The following is a 19456-nucleotide window of genomic DNA, read 5'->3' on the forward strand; positions in this document are numbered from 1 at the left end:
TCTAAAGCAAAAGTAAAACCAACACGTTTACGATAAAATATATAATGACTTTATAGCGAGTCCAGAAAGATTTTCTTCAGATAGTAAATTACTATCCATTACAGCCCTAATCTGAACACTTGTCATTATCTGAAACTACTGGGATTTATTGAAGGTCTACTGCTATCATCTCTTTACAGACACATCATCACCATGGATACCACCTACACAAAGGTCACACTGACCTTTTCAAACACAAAATCTTCATCAGGGTTCTCCCATTTGGGGTGTGGTCCAGCCTGATATCGTGTCCTGTTTCCTTTACAGACGGTATCTGCTGGTAACCCTAATGTCTCAATATTAACCATATTCTGTCTGTCTGATAGGAACAGTCCAGAAAGGACCTGAGGAAGAATTGTATTGTAATAATATGTGTCCCTAGCAACAACCAAGGGTCAAACATTGTTGTCTTCATTACAGAGAGGAGTATGGTACCATCTTAACTATACAAACTTCAGGTACACACAGCGTTACTCACCTTTACTCTAATCTTCAGTGGTACAATATTCTCAAATCTTTGTTGTTCAAAAATATTGAATGGTTTAGCCAATGCACTACGTAATACTGATGGCTTCAACAGATACCTACACACAACACAACATATACCATGTGGATTAAATGATACTGTAGGACCCTTAGTATATGAATATAGTGACTGTTCTATTAGAGTATTTTGTGAACCGGTGTGGTGGCAGTCAAGTGGCTGTCAGGCATTTTATTTTTTCAAATGCTGTATCTTTCTCTCCATAAAGAGTTCAAGGGATTTCTACCACAGCTAACAACAAGGTGACATGGACCACATGTTCCTACTGTGTAAGGAAGACCATGGCGATATGTTACAAGAGTGTTCAAAATATTACTTAAGCAACTTTATAAGTGAACACAACACAATAATCATCCCCCTTTTAGCAATCAATGATTCTTAATGTTCCTATGTAATATCATCAACATTGGCACTACACTAACCCTCAGAAAAAGCAATTCTACTGCTAAAACACACCTCACTGCAGTATGATGGTTATATAAGGGAACATTTCTTCACCTCTACAACTACAGTATTCAAAAATTTGGCCTGTTGCAATGACCTGTTGTGGAAATAACCGGCTTAGCAGGTGCTGTGGTAGAGTTACATAATCAATGCAGATTTCAAAGTGGCATGTTCAACACAGCATTCTGTAAGGGCTACAAAAGCTAGTACTGAGGGGTTGTTACAATGTATACTCTACACGTCAAACACCACAACAAGGATGCAAGGCAAGGCGCTCCTGCATTGCTATTCAAACCATCAATTATTATGGTGGCTTCATATGTTATAAGGTTTCAAATACCCAGTGCCCCCATTATATGCTTGACCGCCACCTTAAAATCAAGTAAGTGTAAGCTGCTAAAAGAGCCATCTTCAAGTTTTTTTTTCCTGAACAAATTTGCTTATCATAACACTTCCAATACTGTAAAGTAGTTATGAAGAGAAAAGGTTGGCGTTGTGGGTGACAGTTGTTGGGGATCCTTGATCCCTACTATACAGTACTACCACATTGTATGATACAAACAATAATACACAAATTACATGTACAGGTATCACACAATATAGTGGCAGTGTTGTGTGTTTAACTGTACCCAGTATTGTACTGTAAACTACCTCTACTAATGATAGAGAACAGCCTGAGGTGTTATAGATGAATGTAGATATACTCTTCTTAATATTATAAACAGTACACAATACATTGTACACAACACTCACCCACAGCCAAGGTTCTGTTCAAACTTGCCACAATTCAACTGCATGGACAAGTCTACAAGTGGACAAGACAACTAGTGAATGTTCTATTAGAGTATTTGTTAGTTTATACACCTCTTAACTAAGGACACCTCTGGACAAAACAGATTTCTCAATGGGGGTTACTATTTAGTGCACTGGACTACTGGACTGGAACACTGGACTGGACTACTGGACTGACATATTTTTGATTTTTGTACATTCTATGGTTGGATTTATGGAGTCTTGCCAGTAAGTACCCTTAGGGCACCTGCAGCCCACTTCTAAATGTTGAAGACGAACAATGGAATATGCGAAAACTGTCTTTTATCTTGATAATTTCGCTACTGTTCATTATGCCACTATACAACACTTATTTCTTACCCTGGTGTGTAGTAATGCTGCAGGCAGTGCAGGGAATTGATTGTGACAGCAATAGTTAATCAGCAATCAAGTAGCCAGTAGACGGTATCCTTCAAGTTATATCCTTAGAGCAAGCTAACTAGTCTCGCTGCCAGATTTCTGTCTCAGTGTAGGGGCTTATCAATTAAAGATTATAAGTAGCCATACTGAAAAATCTCTAATTGGTAAGCCCCTGCACTGAACTAGAGGCAAGTCTAGAGGTCTGGCCATGCTGGCGAGACTACCTTGCTCTTCAAGCTTGCTCTAAGGATATCTTGAAAGATATTGTGTACTGGCTAGTTGATTGCTGGTTAACTAATGCTGTCACATTCAATTACTACACACCAGGGTAAGGAATAAGTGTGGTATAGTGGCATAATAAACAGCAGCGAAAATATTAAGAGACAGTTTTCGCATATTCCACTGTTCGTCTTCAGCATTTAGAAGTGGGCTGCAGGTGCCCTAAGGGTGCTTACTAGCAAGAGTCCATAAATCCAACCATAGAATGTGCAAAAACCAAAAATATGTCAGTCCAGTAGTCCGGTCCAGTGTTCCAGTTCAGTAGTCCAGTCCACTGAATAGTAACCCCCTTTCTCAATGAAGACACTCAGTTACATATAAAAAGTAGTAGGATCACATGACCACTACATCATGATCACATGATCCAGTATATCAGGATCATATGATCCACACAATACTCACCTGAAGTTTGATAGTTCAGAGCTACCATTTGACAACCAGCATCCCAATAGAGCTGTAGTGCAGAGTAATGATTATATTTGTAGTATATTAGTGTGTGCAGGAGCACATATGGACAAGGGAGCAGGAAATTCCTACACTACTAACATTACAGGAAAATTCAAAATATGTCATCTTCTACTAGTGACATATATCATTAGTTACATCATTCTTACTCACAACAGGGACACATAGAATGGGCTGTTATTCCATTATGTGGAGGCAGCAAAGCTGTTTCAATAGGAAGGCCATTGAGTTGAAGGAACAGCTTGGAATAGTCCACTGGAGTAATTTAGTGTCACTAGTAAATGCAGAAAGACTGTCCTGCCATGCCTGTGCTACCATTCTTCTGTCATGCCATTCAACTTCGTTTCCGCAGCTTCGCTTCATCATGGCAGTAACATGATGTACTCAAGCATGCACTCCATATATTGTCCTAACAAGGAATTTTATAAGTTACTTTTTATAATACACGGCAGTCACTTTTGATTTTCGCTTTTTACGGAGTTACATGCTACTTTGTCCATAGAATTCAATGTGCTCCTGGTATGTATAAGTGTGTGTTATGATATGAAGCTTGTTAAACATTCACATACACACACACAAATACAGGGAGTACAGCAGTCACTACACTAGTTACATTACTAACTTGTGGTGGATAATTTGAAGAGTTGATCCTCTTACCAGCTGGGTAGATACGAGAGAACTGACGAGCATTAAACCTTGTAATGTGTTAAGGAGTGTATGTTGTGTGTATGGATAATAATGAAGACCATCTCCACCACACAAACACACATACTACATCATGACACTAACAGGACACACACACACATTAACAGTACATACACAAAGACAGAAGGATACTTCACAAAGTGAATGGGATGCTCCAACAAGTTCTGCATAGCCTTCTCTTCATCCAGTGAGCACACATGATTGGAATGGTTCACCTCTAGAAGTGTATAAGAAAATTATCTACCGTATATGCATAGCTTGTATTATATAAACCAGTTTTGGAATGGCTATGAATATTACATCTCTTAACAACTTTAAGGACACAATAGAAAACACCTCCATATAAGGACGAATACTTTGGTCCCAACATTCTCAATACATATAAGAGGGGAACCCCCTCGTAGTAGCAAAATTTCTCAGTTCCAAAGTATCTGTCATATGCTGTATACAAATAATGTAGGTCCCTCTGAGCCTCAATGGCCATGGTAAAATTATCAGAGCCCACTCTGAAATACCCTAACAGAATATACCTATTCAACTAGAACAGTCAGGTAGTATATCATACACAACAACTAAACAATGGTCCATTACATACATACAATATCTACAGATCACACTTACTCTCGGCTGCCTCAAAACTCTCAAACTTCACAGCAGTACAATAGTTTAGTAACTCAATAATAGGACCAGCCACCAATGCCATTCCTTCACTAGCAGCTCGTTGGTAATGAGATGGCTAGTAATAATAACACATTGTTAAAGGATCACATGATCATTGTGATGATTACATACAAATTTGGCTACCAATCAACCCTAACATGATATAAAACTGAATCTAATATTTTAGCACAACAAGTAAACAAACTGAATTATGCACTTATACATAAGCTATTGTCAAAGTGAACTTTATTTCACAATCAAAATCAGCTAGACTTGAGTGGTCTGCTTTTGCTGGCTGCTTCTACCAAGCCCAGTGGTGATCCATACACATGGTGTGGGGCCTTTATGGAGCTATGGTCAGTGTGGTTGTGTAATACACAGAGTGACTTTGAATGCACACACTTTATGATGATGCAATTGTTATGATGTAATCTCACAGCACATTTCCTGTAATGTAGTATATAAGAACATGAAACTATTGTACATTGTTTTTGCTTGCTATTTGCTTACAAATTGTGCCATACTGTGTTTGTGCTAACTCTCGGTGTTAGCAGAGGATATGAATAATATGACAATAGCAACAACAATCATTGTCCCTAAGCCATTTGCAGAAGGGAAACCAATTGAATGGTTCCAACTGTTAGATATTTTCTGTACAGCAAATGGTTTGGATGATGAAGCAAAAGCCAAGAGACTACCAACAGGTGGAAGTGTTTGCAGTGTGGCTGGAACTGAGAAAAGCCAAGCAGAAGAGTTACAAGATGCTAAAGCCAAGATAATAGATTGTATGGACCCGATGCGATATAAATCAATGGACGACTTTCATCGCTGACAATTGTTACCAGGGGAATCTCTCTCCGTATTTGTTCACAAGTTGAAGTGTCTCCTTGACCACGTAATACTAGAAGCAGATGCCACGACAAGAAAATGACTTCTGATACACCAGTTTCTAACCAGTGTCCCTGTGGATGTCAGCAAACAGTTACATACCGATGGCAAAAACATTACCTCGACAAGCTCATTTAACGAGCTAAATTACTAATGAAATTAGATAGTTGTGGTGAGAAAACCAGAGCAGTGAGATTGAAACAGCAGACAAATGCTGTTGAAGCCCTTCAAGGCAAGATTACCGCTCTTACTGAACAGGTGGCTGCACTTGCAACTTAATGCAAGAATTTCCGGCCACCAGCCAGTCTCCTTTGCTTCCAGTACAATCAACCTGGACATGCGCAAGGTAATTGTCCTAATAGATTACGATGGTGCTATTCACGTGGAAGACCAGGCCACATCGCCAGTGAGTGTCGCTAGGGAAACGAAAGAGGGGAAGATCAATTGGGCATCGGATGTCCCTAACAACTGTAAGCCATTTGTGTGAACTTTATAACACACAATCAAACCCGGCAAGCTGCAGAATTCCAGAGGCAACAAGAAGCATTTCAAAAAAAGTTTGTGGTGTTACATCAATTGATGAACCTGGTGAAGATACTATTGACCACTGCGCTGTTCTTTATTTCATGCAGTAGACACATATGATTTGTCCCACTGCCAAGATCCTGATTTCACCAGAGTATAAACAAATACTCCAAAATATCCCTGGCAAGACAAACACGGCAGAACATGTTATAGCAACTGAGGGCAACCCAGTAAAGATTCCTCCATGCAGAATCTCTGCAAATTACCGTGCAGAAGTGGACCTGTTGTTGTGGATTGTGCTCGTTACTGTGTGCTAGGTGAGATGCTAGGGTGTTTGTATTCTTTTGAGGATTATCATTGTGTTTCCAGTCGTGCGTACTGGAGTTTGACGTTGGATTAAGGATTCGTCATTGTGTGAATCAAGATATGGATGACTTTTGGAAACAGGAGTCAAAGAAGAGGATAATTCCTGAAGGAACAGGTGCAAGTACTTGTGATGGTACTACGGAATCAAATCCCAAGAAGGCAAGAAGACATCACACAAACAATATTTATATGCAGTAGGCACACCTCCTGAAAGATTTGAGAGGGTTAGTAACCCAAATGAACGTTGTCCTTGCCAAATTATAGAAGGAAAATCCACTTACAGTCGTGTACAATCCGTATGGGATTTGTTGATCAAATGAAGTAATTTCAGAGAACTGCATCTATGTACTGGACTATGAGAAGACTGCAATCTGATTCCAGTGGAAAGTTTCGAGATGTTGGTATTCACTAGAAGAGTTCATACAACAGTGGGTGGCAAAGACCCTCAAAAATTTGACTCTATTGATTTCTTTTGGGTTACATTGAAAAGCTGTACCATTGTATTTCAATCAGTTTGTGAAGCAGTTGATGAGTCAACTTTTGCCGTAGCAAAAAGAATTGAGAGAGTTCCTATAGAAAAAGAACCAATGTTAATAGCCATATTGATTGCAAAACTAAAACAAGGTTTTGGAGAAGACTATGTAATTTTGAAAAATACACTAATAGGTAAAAATACGGTTGGTACTACTCAGTTTGCCAGATCCACATCTAATATTTCAATTTGTATTAGAGGGAGACATAATTAAGACAAAGCAATAGTAAGATTAATAATAACTGCTGGATGAGTACTGTATCAGTGGTAGTAGAATGCAAAAAACCGCTACAGCTGAGGAGCAAACATTGGCTAACATGTTATGCGCAGCATCAGATATCATCCATGATACAACAGGGTATGATCAAAGTCAGTTCTAGCCCATGGATGGCAACCGCTATGTTTGTACGTAAGAAGTCTGGAGAAATGCGACTGTGTTGACTATAGAGAACTTAACAAGAAGACAGCTAAAGATGCCTACCCCTACAAGGGGGTGCCCAGATAGAACGAGTAGGGGTACCCCCAGTGCTCACACAACCATGGTGCACATGCACTATGCCCAAGTTCTCATGCAAATATTGTTCCCACAATTACACATGACAAGTACACAAACAGGTTGGGACATGTACATGGCACACTTAACCACAGGACCCTGATGCGGCTTGATTCAGGGGCATCGTGCTCGGTTATTTCAAAACCATACATTAGTCACACATACATTTCACCTACCCACACAATGAGATTAGTCAATGCTGATGAGAGAGACATTACACCTTGTGGAATGGCAATGATGACAATTGGCCTGGGAAAGTTTGCAACCAGACACTTTTTTGTAGTCGTATAGCTCAAAACCATGAGAAGGTCCTGCAGCTGCTGCCCACACAAGCAATCCCTCAACCTCTCCACATGATCACCATGGATGATGAGTACCCACAGGCAATCCCCCAACATGCAAACACACCAGCTCACTCACACTAGATATCCCTACTGACATACACTCAGCCCTCACACCTGTGCTAGAAGAGTTCAAGTCTCTGTTTTCCCTAGAATTAGGTCACACAAACACCACACAATACATTATTGACACAGGTGATGCACCACCTGTCAAAGTCCCAATCCCATTCTACTATGCTGAGAGAGTCCACCAACAACTCCAGGAAATGGCTCAAGAAGGTATCATACGACCCAGTACTAGCCCTTGGTGTGCTCCTGCAGTTTATGTACCCAAGTCATCTGGGAAAATCAGAATGTGTCAACAATATGCAGTTACACAGCGTGACCAAGAAAGACTCCTACCAGGTCCCCCGCGCTGAAGGCCACCAACAGAAGTTAGCTGGCAAGAAAGTCTGTTCCAAACTTGACCTCCAAAGTGCCTATTGGCAGTTTCCCATGGAGCCGCAATCAGTGGAGAAGATTACATCCTGCCCACAGCCAGGCTACAGACTCTGGAAGTTCACCAGAATGCCTTATGGTTTAACGGGTACACACAAACCTGCCAGAGAGGCCTTGAAAATATTTTGCAGAACTATAAATATTGTGTTGATAACTATAATGTTAATAATAAATTTTAAAAAAATGACTGCATTGTCTTTTCTAATGAACATCGAGGTCCTAAGGGGAGTCCTTAGCCAATTGACAGCTGCTCCGTGGCTCTAAGTCCTTTTTGGGGAAAAGTAACACCACCCTTTTAGGTTTTGCGTACTCAGCTGATGGAGTAGCTCCCTCCCCAGAGAAGACTAAGGCCATCTCAACTTGACCTGTCCCGAAGACCACCAAGGATCTCCGATCGTTTCTGGCGTAGTAAATTTTTACCGCTGCATTGTCCCAAACTTTGCACACACAGGTGATCCTCTCACTGAACTCACAGGTAAAAATGTCCAGTTCAAGTGGGAGGCCACACACCAACAAGCCTTTAACACACTAAAACATGCACTAGTTATCCCATCCATACTTGACTATCCCAAGCAACACGGCACCTTTGTGCTCACCACCGATACATCTAACACTGGCCTAGGTGCAGTCCTTTCCACCGCCAGGGGCACAGTGATTGAATATGCTAGCCGAACACTAACCAAAGCACTACTCTACAACTGAGAAGGAGTGTCTGGCCATTGTCTGGGCAACTCACAAGTTGCGACACTATCTGGTTGGTGCACACTTTATCATTGAGACAGACCTCAAGCCCTTGGAGTGGCTACAGTCAAAGAGATCCAGTAATGCTCGCTCCCAGAAGCTGGAGAGGTGGGCCCTACAGTTGCGAGGATTTGATTTCTCAATCACATACTCAGGGATCCCACAATCAGCATGCTGATGCACTTTCCCGTAAACCTGTTATCATGGTAGCTATCAGCAACGAACTAGACAACACAGTGATTGCAGCAGTTCAGAAGTCAGATCCACTGCTTGATACAGTCATTCGGCAGATAACATCAAAAGAAACACCATCACTTACTAACAATTGGAGAAACTTTCCCCTCAAGAGATTTTACCAGATCTGGTCCCAGCTGACCCTCCATGAGACTGTGCTGTACTGTAAAGTAAAGATGCCAACAATGCAAGAAGAGAAGCTACTCTTGATTGTGCCAACTCCAACTCTTGAAGAATGCCCATAACAAGGCAGGAGCTGATAGAGCTATGGCACAACTTGCTGAAGCAGCCTACTGGGTGGGAATGGGCAAGGATGTGCACAACTACTGTGACCATTGTGTCACACGTCAACGCACCAAAGCAGCAAGTATGTATCCAGCTCCACTACAGCCAGTAGTGGCAAGAAGGCCTTGGGAACTAGTGGCAGTCGACATTCTCAAGGTGCCAAGGTAACCAGTACATGCTCGTTGTGCAGGACTACTTTTCAAAGTGGCTTTTTGCTGTACCTCTCTCCGATCAGACAGCAGGCAAGATAGTATTAGTGGATGCCTTGAAATACACACTGATTGGACCCCCACAAAGGCTGCACTCTGATCAGGACAGAAACTTTGAGAGCCAAATACTCAGTGAACTCTGCAAAGCATTTGGGATGAGTAAATCTCGCACAACACCATATCACCCCATGGGTGATGGACTGGTGGAAAGGATTAAGAGATCCATAATGAACTTGCTGTGTGGCCTAGTAGCAAAGGAGGGGGACTGGGAAGAACATCTCCAACTTCTCCTTTGTCTCTACAGAACAACCAAACATACCACAACAGGCCTTTCCCCATATGAGATCTTAATTGGATCCAATACGCCACCACTGAACATCCCAACATGCATGATATCACACTTGGACTACTGTTCTTGCCTGCAAGGAAATCTATTAGAACTGAGAGAACTTGTTGAAGCCAACACTGTGGAGATGGCTAACAGACAGACACAGAATTATCATGGTAGTGAACCCCTAAAATTACAAATTGGAGAGGAAGTTGTATTGGATAGTCCCAGTACGGGGAAACTAGACTCACGTTGGACTGGCCCCTGGATAGTGAGAGAGTGGAAGGGACCCCTGAATATAAAATAAGAATGAATGACAAAGAGTGAGTGATCCGTGTTAACACACTTCTGAGACCAGACCAGAGAACTGAATGCTCTGAACCTGAAGGACAGTGGTGTCCGCCAATGTTTCAATACTATTATGATGACAATCCAGCTCCTGCTACTCGTGATGAGCCACCAGCAGCTCCTCAATCAGGACAGCCCGTTACTACTAGAAGTGGAAGAGTTGTGAGACCCATTGACTACTATGGATACTGACATTACACGTATTCATTTTCATGTATATGCACAACATTGTTAGATTTGTAATGGTGTGTTTTTAGGGGAGAGGTATGTAATAGTATTGCTCACACACGGTTGTTGTATCTTAATTATTGCTCCCCCTGATCACGAAAATGCTCACCTCGTGTTTCTGTGGTTGTTATCAAGAGTTGCATGTGTTGCCGAGCTTACACATATGTGAGCAGAGCCCTTACTAAGTTGGAATAGAACTACAGTGTTATCCAGAAGGAGTACCTAGTCTTTGTATATGCCACAAAGCAGTTTAGGCACTACCTCTTTGGACGACCATTTAAGATTCTCACTGATCATGCTCCACTTCAATGGCTCTCAGCTCAGAAAATGGAGGGCTTACTAGCACGATGGACACTTGCAATTCAAAAGTATAAATTCACTGTTAATTACTGCAGAGGACATGACAATGGTAAAGCAGATGCATTATCCAGGAAGATTCACCCTGATATACAGTTAGTTTTTGTAAGCTCCTGTACTCACAGCCGACCTCCGTGAACAACAGCTTAGTGGCCCTGTCATGTAAGAGCTATACACAGCCCTCTCTCAGATAGGTAGTAACCGTGTTTTACCACAATTAAGGCACCCAGTGGTGACAGTCTCCTCTTTTACGCTACAAACAATTGTGACCACAGCTTTTCATTACTGATGAAATTGTTTGTTGCCGTTATGCTCCAAACCCACAGCTACCTGCTAGCACAGTTCCCCTTATACCAGCTTCACAATGTTTGAACCTGATTAACAACAGCATGATACTCCTTTAGCTAGACATTTGGGATATGACACAATTGTTGCCAAGGTACGACAACTGGGCTATTGGGTTGGAATGCTCCATCCAGGTTTTCGCCACACACCCCGTTAGGAGATTAGCCAACCTCAGTTTTAAAAACATCTAAAAAGTGGGAAACTTAGCTGTTAGCAACTTGTACAGTGGATGCTCTGGAAGCTAAGTAATTGGTGTGAAAATTTGGTACACGTACACAGAAACACATTCAAACTAACCAATGAGAGCATATCAACTTGTCCGTCTGACTTGGTGGATCCTGTAGACAACATTAGTGAGGCTGATTCCTCATCTGACTCTGAATCCTAATATGGATAATATAATGTTCTAACAATAGTAACATATCAGTAGTCTCCTAATAATATATATATAAATAAATAATATTATTACTCACAAACACATACAAACTTGGCAAGCACATATTTCAAGAATTAGTCACTTTGGTGTTAAGGGTTCACAACAAGATTGGCAGCTGGAGAAAACAATTTGTAGTAGCTACTTAAAGATTTTGTTTCAGATACAACTGCAGCAAATTATGCTGCAAATAAGGTAATATATCCTCTCCTACAGCTATCTTTAGTAACATTCTCAACTGTACTTCACCCATATTACCCACTGTGAAAGATATTCATAATTCTTGCTTTCAGTTGGCACAAATAAGCTGCCCTAAAGCAAAAGCTTACTTACCAGAAAGGCTAATAATGGCACCTTCATTTTCTCATACAGGCTGCCTTTAGCATAAGCCATTTTGTTTATGAAGGTGTGGCAAGACCAAAACAATATACAAACAAACTAACAAACACACGTGTTTTTCTCATATGCTTGGTTTTACAGTAAATATGGCCAATTAAAAGTAACACAACACACACCTTCAGTTGTCCAGCTGGACAGGACTCACTGAGGTGTACTTGAGAATGTCCCTTGTTAGCAATAGGATCAAACAGCTTCTTCATACTGTCTATACTACCCTTCTTCTTTGGAGGACGTCTTAGAGTACTGTCATCAACAATCCACTCATTGTCAAATGTGACATGAGCTGGCCACTTAGCTGTGTAAAGTGAAGTAGTAAAACACACCCACAAAAATAACTGCTTGCAGAAATTAGACACACAAAAACCAATGTCTTATCAATGATGTTATCAACAAAAGTTAAAACAAAAATTAAACTATCATTATATAAACTCACATGGTTTAATTAAAATCACAAAAATGAACCCACAAAAATAGAAAGACACACAATTTAAACCTCTCATAACATGGACATGTGCGATAATTAAACCAACACAAAAATTAAACCCACATATGTACAATTACCATAAACTTTACATTTTAAGACTTCTAATAGACTTACAGTCATCCTCAGACAGTATACATATCCCCTTGCTCTCATCAGGAGAGGTAATTGGTGTTACCTCAACAGTATTCACTGTAATACTGGGAACACTGCTAATACTACTACTGCTAGTGGTCTTGTTGATGCCGGTGCCTCCCAATGATGAATTGCTGCTGGTACTGCTTAGTCTGACACTGATTGAGATGCTGCCTCGTTGTGTTTGCTTCTGCTGAGGGACCTGCTCCTTCTGCTGGTCAAGCGACACCTTCTTTGATGGAGTTGGTATGTCACCTAAAGTAAGTAAGAGTGTAGTGTAAAGGTGAGATGTATTCTGTGTGATCAGGTCATACTACACAATATACCAGAACTTACATAAAAGACACATGTGTCTTACAACTGAATCAACACCACAGTCAATAAAAGACACGAGTACCTTACAAACAAACACACATCACACCCAATGTGTCTTACACACGACACCCAATTACAAGCCACACCTAGAGTGTCATCCTTTTCCCTCATCTTAGTAGGAGTACCACCACCAGATCCATCATCGCTAGTAACTGTTGTTGGTGGTGAAGTTGTTCTGCTATCACTAGTAGCTGCTGGTGGAGAGGTAGTACCATTGTCAGTACTAGCTGTTCCTCCTGCTAGTGGAGGTGACATAGTTCTGTTCTCTTCATCTCCTCCATGTTCACTAGTTGGTGAAGTGGTGGATCCTTGTTCAGATGCACTATTGCTACTAGTAGGAGAAGATGTACACTCTAATAGAACACACCCTCAATATAACATATTCTGACAAAGACACACCACTACATACACAGACAAACATACACACAGACATACATACACACAACAGTAAGGTCTACTAAAACAACCAGACAAACACACAAACAGACATACACAGAGACAAACGCAAAGCTAGACAAAGACACAGACAGATAGACACACAAACACACACTAAAGACAAACAGAGACATACACACAAACAGACACAAACAGAGACATACACACAAACACACACAGATACATACACACAAAACAGACACACACAGAGACATACACACAAACAGACATACACACTTAAAAGACTACAATTACAAGCACACACACTTTATATTCTCATCCTCCTCTTCTATGGTAGTACCAGCTGACTTCTGGTCATCTTGTACTGTACGATCTCTCCTATAAGAATGACAGGAGAAGTATCTTGGGAACTATTCAAACTAGGAAGGAGTGTACTGATGTAACAGTGATGTGTCTCAATAAGGCCACTTCAACTAAATCTTACAAGTACACAAAGAATTTTCAACTAGAGTAGGGACCATAGCACATCAATAAAAAGTACCGAAACAAGTTTTTAGAGTAGTCCATGATATTAAATCACAATAAAACAATAAGAAGTGTTGTATCCTTACTGTGCTCAAGATACCATAACAGAAATGCAAAGTAGGGACATAACACTTCTTATTGCTTTACTGTGACTTAATATCGTGGACTACTCCAACTTGTTTCAGCACATTTTATCGATGTGCTATGGTCCCTACTCTAGTTGAAAATTCCAAATTTTTGTGTATACTTGTTTGTTGACTTTTTTTGTAAATAATTATTATGACTGGTGAACCCTTGCATATCTCATCTGAAATGACATCGCGCCCAGCTACATCAATTATCTTCTGAAAAGTGAAGTATCCATTATGTTTCGTTGTCAGCTATGTTCAACCCATTACACAGCATTTCGAATCAAGAACTGTTCGAAAAGCACCTCTGCAATCCCTGCATACCACAAGAAAGAAATGGTGCCGCGCGCCCCAGTTATATCAATTATCGTCTGAAAAGCGAAGTATCCATTACACTTTGTTGTTGGCTACATTCAACCTGTTACACGGCAGTACGAATCAAGAACTGATTGAAAAGCACCCCTGCTAACAAAATAGCCACTATGAAAAATACGGACGATTTCTGTTACGAATGGAAGCCATCACATGCTACCACCAAAATGACACTTTTTTGCTGTCAGCAGATGGATGGGACACAAAGGAGGACACTGGTAAGTCCATGAAGAATGCATTGTACGTACTGCGGTATGCCAAAGGCACCTCTCGGGTCAAAACGATGTCGAACAGTGAAATCCGTAGTCTTGGCTGTCATTGAGCTCACTTGTCTGAAGGCAACAGTCAGATACTTACTCAGTCAATCAGTAGAAAATTCCGTTAAATAATTTAAAAATATGTATTCCATAGCAACTTGTTGAAAGTATTTAGGGTCGATTGTTTGGGCTTAGTTCTACCTAATAGCATAGCAGCGTAGCCCCCAAAATTTGCAATATTGTGCACTTTTTTATAAAACCATGAAACTTTCCACACAAATAGTACTCCTCAATACATGCATTTTAAGATATAGCGCCATTACTGATTTGACCTTTGGTGACCTTTATGGCCATTTTTGTACAGAAAATTGATCATTTTTGTCTTCAGCTCCCTGAGGCAGTAATTAACTTGTTAAAACATGGTACCAAAATAAATACCTTGCTGATAGAAACAAATTGGTTTTTATTTGAAGTCAATAGGTGATTTCATTACAAAGTTATGATTATTTTTACTAGCTGCAAAATTTGATAAATTTACCTGCCCTCGAGGTGTGAATTACCTGTGTGGGCAATTATACATAAATTTATAAAATTTTGCAGCTAATAAAAATACTCATAACTTAAGGTGGCGCTAAAGTAATAACGCGCATTCTTGACAACAATCTGCTGTGTCTCAACATGGTCTCAATTTAAGACATATTGAAAGCTAGTACTTAATTTTGCATACAAATAAACTATGCATACAGGAATCTATCATTCGTAGAGAGTATAAAGCGTAGAACTGCTCTCAAACCAAGAAATCGGTGGTACTTAGTGGACCACAGAAGACGCGTTATCTCTCAATAACCTCAAGTTTTAGCTCCAATACTTCACATGATGAAAGCATACTATTACAAGAATCATCCTACGTATCAATAAGTGGAAGCGATTTACAAGTCGAAATATATGGCGTTTAAAAGCAGATGATAGCCTTGTTTCACCGTTCGCACCAAGCGAAGAAGCCATAGAATGGACATATGATATACCGATACGTAGAATTATTCAGACACTATTGCTTACCATTCATACGAGGTTTCGTGGCTGTTCAACCCGTGTCTACAGAGAAAAGATAATGTTTGTAACAGGCTGTAAGGTGAGTCGAAACAAATAATAATTATTAGTAGCGCTTGTTTTCACGTTGTCAAGGTTGTGAATTTGTTGTAAAGGTGAGTTACATTCCACCTGAAATGTGTAACAGCAGCTGCTTGTTGTTTTTGCTAACAACTCACCTGTTATTAGTGGTAAGTTTATTAGCCCCGCCTGATTTACCACAAATTGCGTAGTATATGATATGTTACGTCATATGTATTTGCTATGGCTTCTTGTGCGCGTCATTGCTTTATCGCCACCTTAAGAATGAAATCACCTACTGACTTCAAATAAAAACCAAGTTGTTTCTATCAACAAGATCTTTTGTTTGGTACCACGTTTTAACAATACTGCCTCAAGGAGTTAAAGACAAAAATGATCAATTTTCTGTACAAAAATGGTAGTAAAGGTCACCAAAGATCAAATCAGCAATGGTACTATATCAGAAAATACATGCATTGAGGACTACTATTTGTGTGGAAACTTTCATGGCAAAAAAAAGTGCACATTTTTTTGGTTGTGCCGCTATACTATAACCAATACTGTCTCATTGTCGACAGGGAAAATTGAGGCTGGTTTTTGGATGACGTTACTTCGTGGGCCACGCCTACTCCTTTGTGGTCCCTACTATACAGTACTATCATACCGTATGATGTTTCTCAGGCCAAATTCAGGGTCAGTAGGTCAGTGAAACAATTTTGCTGGCTGAAGAGTGATTTATGTATCAAATGGTATAATGCTACATGATGAGTAGGCAGCTAGCTAATATCAAGTGCTCCTCCCTTTGTAATGAGCTTACCCCTTCATTGCGTCACTAGGTGATCACGTGATGAATGTAAATATATTTTGTACTGAACGACTTGAGAAACATAAGATAAAAAAACAGCTAAAATGGAAAAAAATGGTTTATTCTCAAGAGAAATAACATTTCAGATGATTAGTGATGGTGACAAGCAGACACATGTCATGTAGTTTGGCTCCATAACAAGTTTGGGAAGAAGTCTTACACAAACATACACATCCTCATAGAAGATGATAACTTCAATAGTTCACAAGTAAGTGTCAGACATTTACAAGATTTTTAAATATTTATGCACCACACACATACTGCTAGAAATAAAGGTCACACATTTTGGCCATATTTGGAAGATAAGAAAATATTTTTTGTTACTGAAATGGCTTCTAGTTGAAAAATAACAAACTTTAACATGGATCTGATATGGACAAATCATTCCTACCCCTCCTACACCACACACCAAGGCAGCCATATTAACTCTACACACTTACTCTCTCAACTTCTTCAATCTGATTTTGTCCTTCAATAGGATCTTACCCCTTAACATCTCTGGTGATGGTAAGGTTGCCCCAGGCTCAATCTAACATGTCAACAACAACAGTATGATACAATGGACAACAGCTACAACACATAGTTATCTGTACCCCTAGAGAAATGTCCTTATTGTCAAAAAAGAATACTAAAAAATCAGACAATCTTAAGGTACTGAGGATACAACATATTCAACATGTACACTCTAATAGAGAATTCATTAAATGTCATCCTAACCAACCAAATTGTCCTGATTATCAAGGTATCCTGATTATCAAGATGTCCTGATTTTCCAGGTCAGTTTATGTACTAAGGGATATTTTGGGAGTGTCTGGATTAAGTAGGTGTCCTCAAGTGTCCACATCAACACAGACCCACTTACCGGATAACCCTCAATCGGATCCTTCAATAACTTATCACCAAATATCAGGGTGTAGAGTGAAGCCATACGACTGAGGAGATGTGGCCTGTGTGTGGATCACATGATCATGGTGATGACATCATATGTCATACCAACCTGTCAACATGATTCTCAATTGACAAGATCAAAGGATAATCCGAAGTGACAAATGCAAAGTCGTTGATTGCCCTAAGCACTTTCTGTGTGCCAAACATACATGTCATTCATAACAACAATTCTAAAAGAATAGTAGATAGACCTGCTTTACTTGGGTCATTGTGTAACAAGGCCACTCAATAACTTGTCTAAAAATATTGACTACAATATAGCCCATGTCTTACTGATTGAGGTACAACATGCAAAGCAAGAAGCCCCAGGTTACTAGGGTTCACTTATACAGCTGAAACTTGCTTACAGAAACAAGAACAACAGCAACTGAGCTCTACCAATCATCACGAGCCCCTCACTACTCCACACAAACACAAATACTCACCTCAAATGATATTGTAGTACACACCCAGAGACCACTAACAACACCATGAGTGATGATGATGTCATCATTTTGAATCCAACAATCCAATTCTATACAACGACAACCAATCAACAAACATTGTCGGTATATCTCCACCGATGATTGGCCATTTATCTGAGCACCTATAAAGGAGATAACATGAGTTTTAAGGACTTTTATCAAATAAGACGACAAAGTTCCCCTTCCATCAACAGACCCTGCCAGTCAAGTATTGGTAAAAAAGTGTAACACTACAGAGCTGCTAAACAGGTTAAACTCTTTTATTACCGCCCACATCTCAAACCCTACTTTGCCTGCTATAAACAGAGAAAGTCTAGAAAAATCCCCACATCACCACTGTGTATGCCCAGACAGAGAGAACAACCTTTACACAAAAGACAAACACAAACTCAATCCCACAATCACACACACTCACCAGAACAATAGGTATTATGAGAGGAGTTGATGAAGTAATGTGATAATGGTTGAGTCATGTCCATAGCTAATCCCATCTGAGTCATGTCCACCATATTGGACTCCTCACTAGCTAAGAACCGCCACATACCCACAGGGGAGATTTTACCTGTGAAAATACCATAATATTTCATGAAATACGTTATAATTGTTACACATGTTGCATTGTCATTACATGCACAAGGGTATTTAATGACACAGACAATACTACTGGGATTCGATAAATACTACTGGGATTCTACTGGGATTTGATAAATACTATTGGGATTTCTACATGTATCACACTATAATCAGGGTATTAACCAGCCTTACAATATCTTCATGGTAACTTGTACAACCAAGCCCAAAAGTGCCTTCAATATGAGCTGAAACACTTTCAATAGGCTGCTACAAAAATTATCATCACTGGATTGATTGCAGAGCTCCATCTAGTAGTGCTCTTTATCTGTAACGCTTGGATCAAAGAAATAAGAAGTAGTAAAACAAGGAAGGTCGCCTACATCTGAAGATATACTATTATAGTGGACACTTAGTCCTTAACTGAAGAATTAAATATCCACTAGTACATTTTCAGGTGTACCTTGATCTCAACACTACTTTGATCCCAATTGAACCTAAATTTTCCATGTACTTGCTCTTCAGTTTTACATGAAATAGTCATTAACAGTTTCCACATACCAATGTCACGTCCTTTTGGCTCCAAGTTGTGGATGATCGAGATTGCCTTGCTCATCTTGTGGAACTCGTTTAGCACCTCGTTGTCACGGGGATCACGCTGAACCTGCATATGAGAGATACAAATTGAAAACATATTAACTGTAAAGTTTCCACCATCACATAACCTTTTAGACAGACAATAGTTGCTCGACTACTAATATGAAAATTTTCCAAAATTACAAGCAATAACAAAACACTTGCCACAGATCAACATGAGCTTACAGTATAACTAAGCAGTTCTTTTTTATATGTTAGCCAGTACAGTGTAATGGTTGACTATTCTAATAGAACAA

The 19456-nt window shown here is 39.9% G+C and overlaps 1 protein-coding gene across 2 annotated transcripts in view; it reads right to left on the bottom strand.

Annotated features, from left to right (window-relative positions):
* The window catches only part of LOC136247678 (1-phosphatidylinositol 4,5-bisphosphate phosphodiesterase beta-4-like), a 47171-nt gene that overhangs the window by 12961 nt on the left and 14754 nt on the right, over nucleotides 1–19456 (bottom strand). The window contains exons 10-27 of one of the 2 annotated variants that reach the window (XM_066039507.1): nucleotides 19125–19227; nucleotides 18409–18555; nucleotides 17955–18115; nucleotides 17579–17661; nucleotides 17444–17528; nucleotides 17022–17110; nucleotides 13631–13702; nucleotides 13015–13256; nucleotides 12536–12808; nucleotides 12054–12232; nucleotides 11403–11489; nucleotides 4289–4403; nucleotides 3800–3884; nucleotides 3585–3657; nucleotides 2900–2951; nucleotides 1781–1832; nucleotides 518–623; nucleotides 225–383 (exon numbers count right to left, since the gene is read on the bottom strand). In XM_066039507.1, coding sequence (XP_065895579.1) covers nucleotides 225–383; nucleotides 518–623; nucleotides 1781–1832; nucleotides 2900–2951; nucleotides 3585–3657; nucleotides 3800–3884; nucleotides 4289–4403; nucleotides 11403–11489; nucleotides 12054–12232; nucleotides 12536–12808; nucleotides 13015–13256; nucleotides 13631–13702; nucleotides 17022–17110; nucleotides 17444–17528; nucleotides 17579–17661; nucleotides 17955–18115; nucleotides 18409–18555; nucleotides 19125–19227 — 2163 coding nt within the window. Of the gene's footprint in view, nucleotides 1–224; nucleotides 384–517; nucleotides 624–1780; nucleotides 1833–2899; nucleotides 2952–3584; nucleotides 3658–3799; nucleotides 3885–4288; nucleotides 4404–11402; nucleotides 11490–12053; nucleotides 12233–12535; nucleotides 12809–13014; nucleotides 13260–13630; nucleotides 13703–17021; nucleotides 17111–17443; nucleotides 17529–17578; nucleotides 17662–17954; nucleotides 18116–18408; nucleotides 18556–19124; nucleotides 19228–19456 lie in introns of both variants that reach the window. The other variant, XM_066039506.1, reaches the window with a different exon arrangement.

This window comes from Dysidea avara, chromosome 2 (assembly GCF_963678975.1).
Source record: "Dysidea avara chromosome 2, odDysAvar1.4, whole genome shotgun sequence".
Classification (NCBI taxonomy): domain Eukaryota; kingdom Metazoa; phylum Porifera; class Demospongiae; order Dictyoceratida; family Dysideidae; genus Dysidea; species Dysidea avara.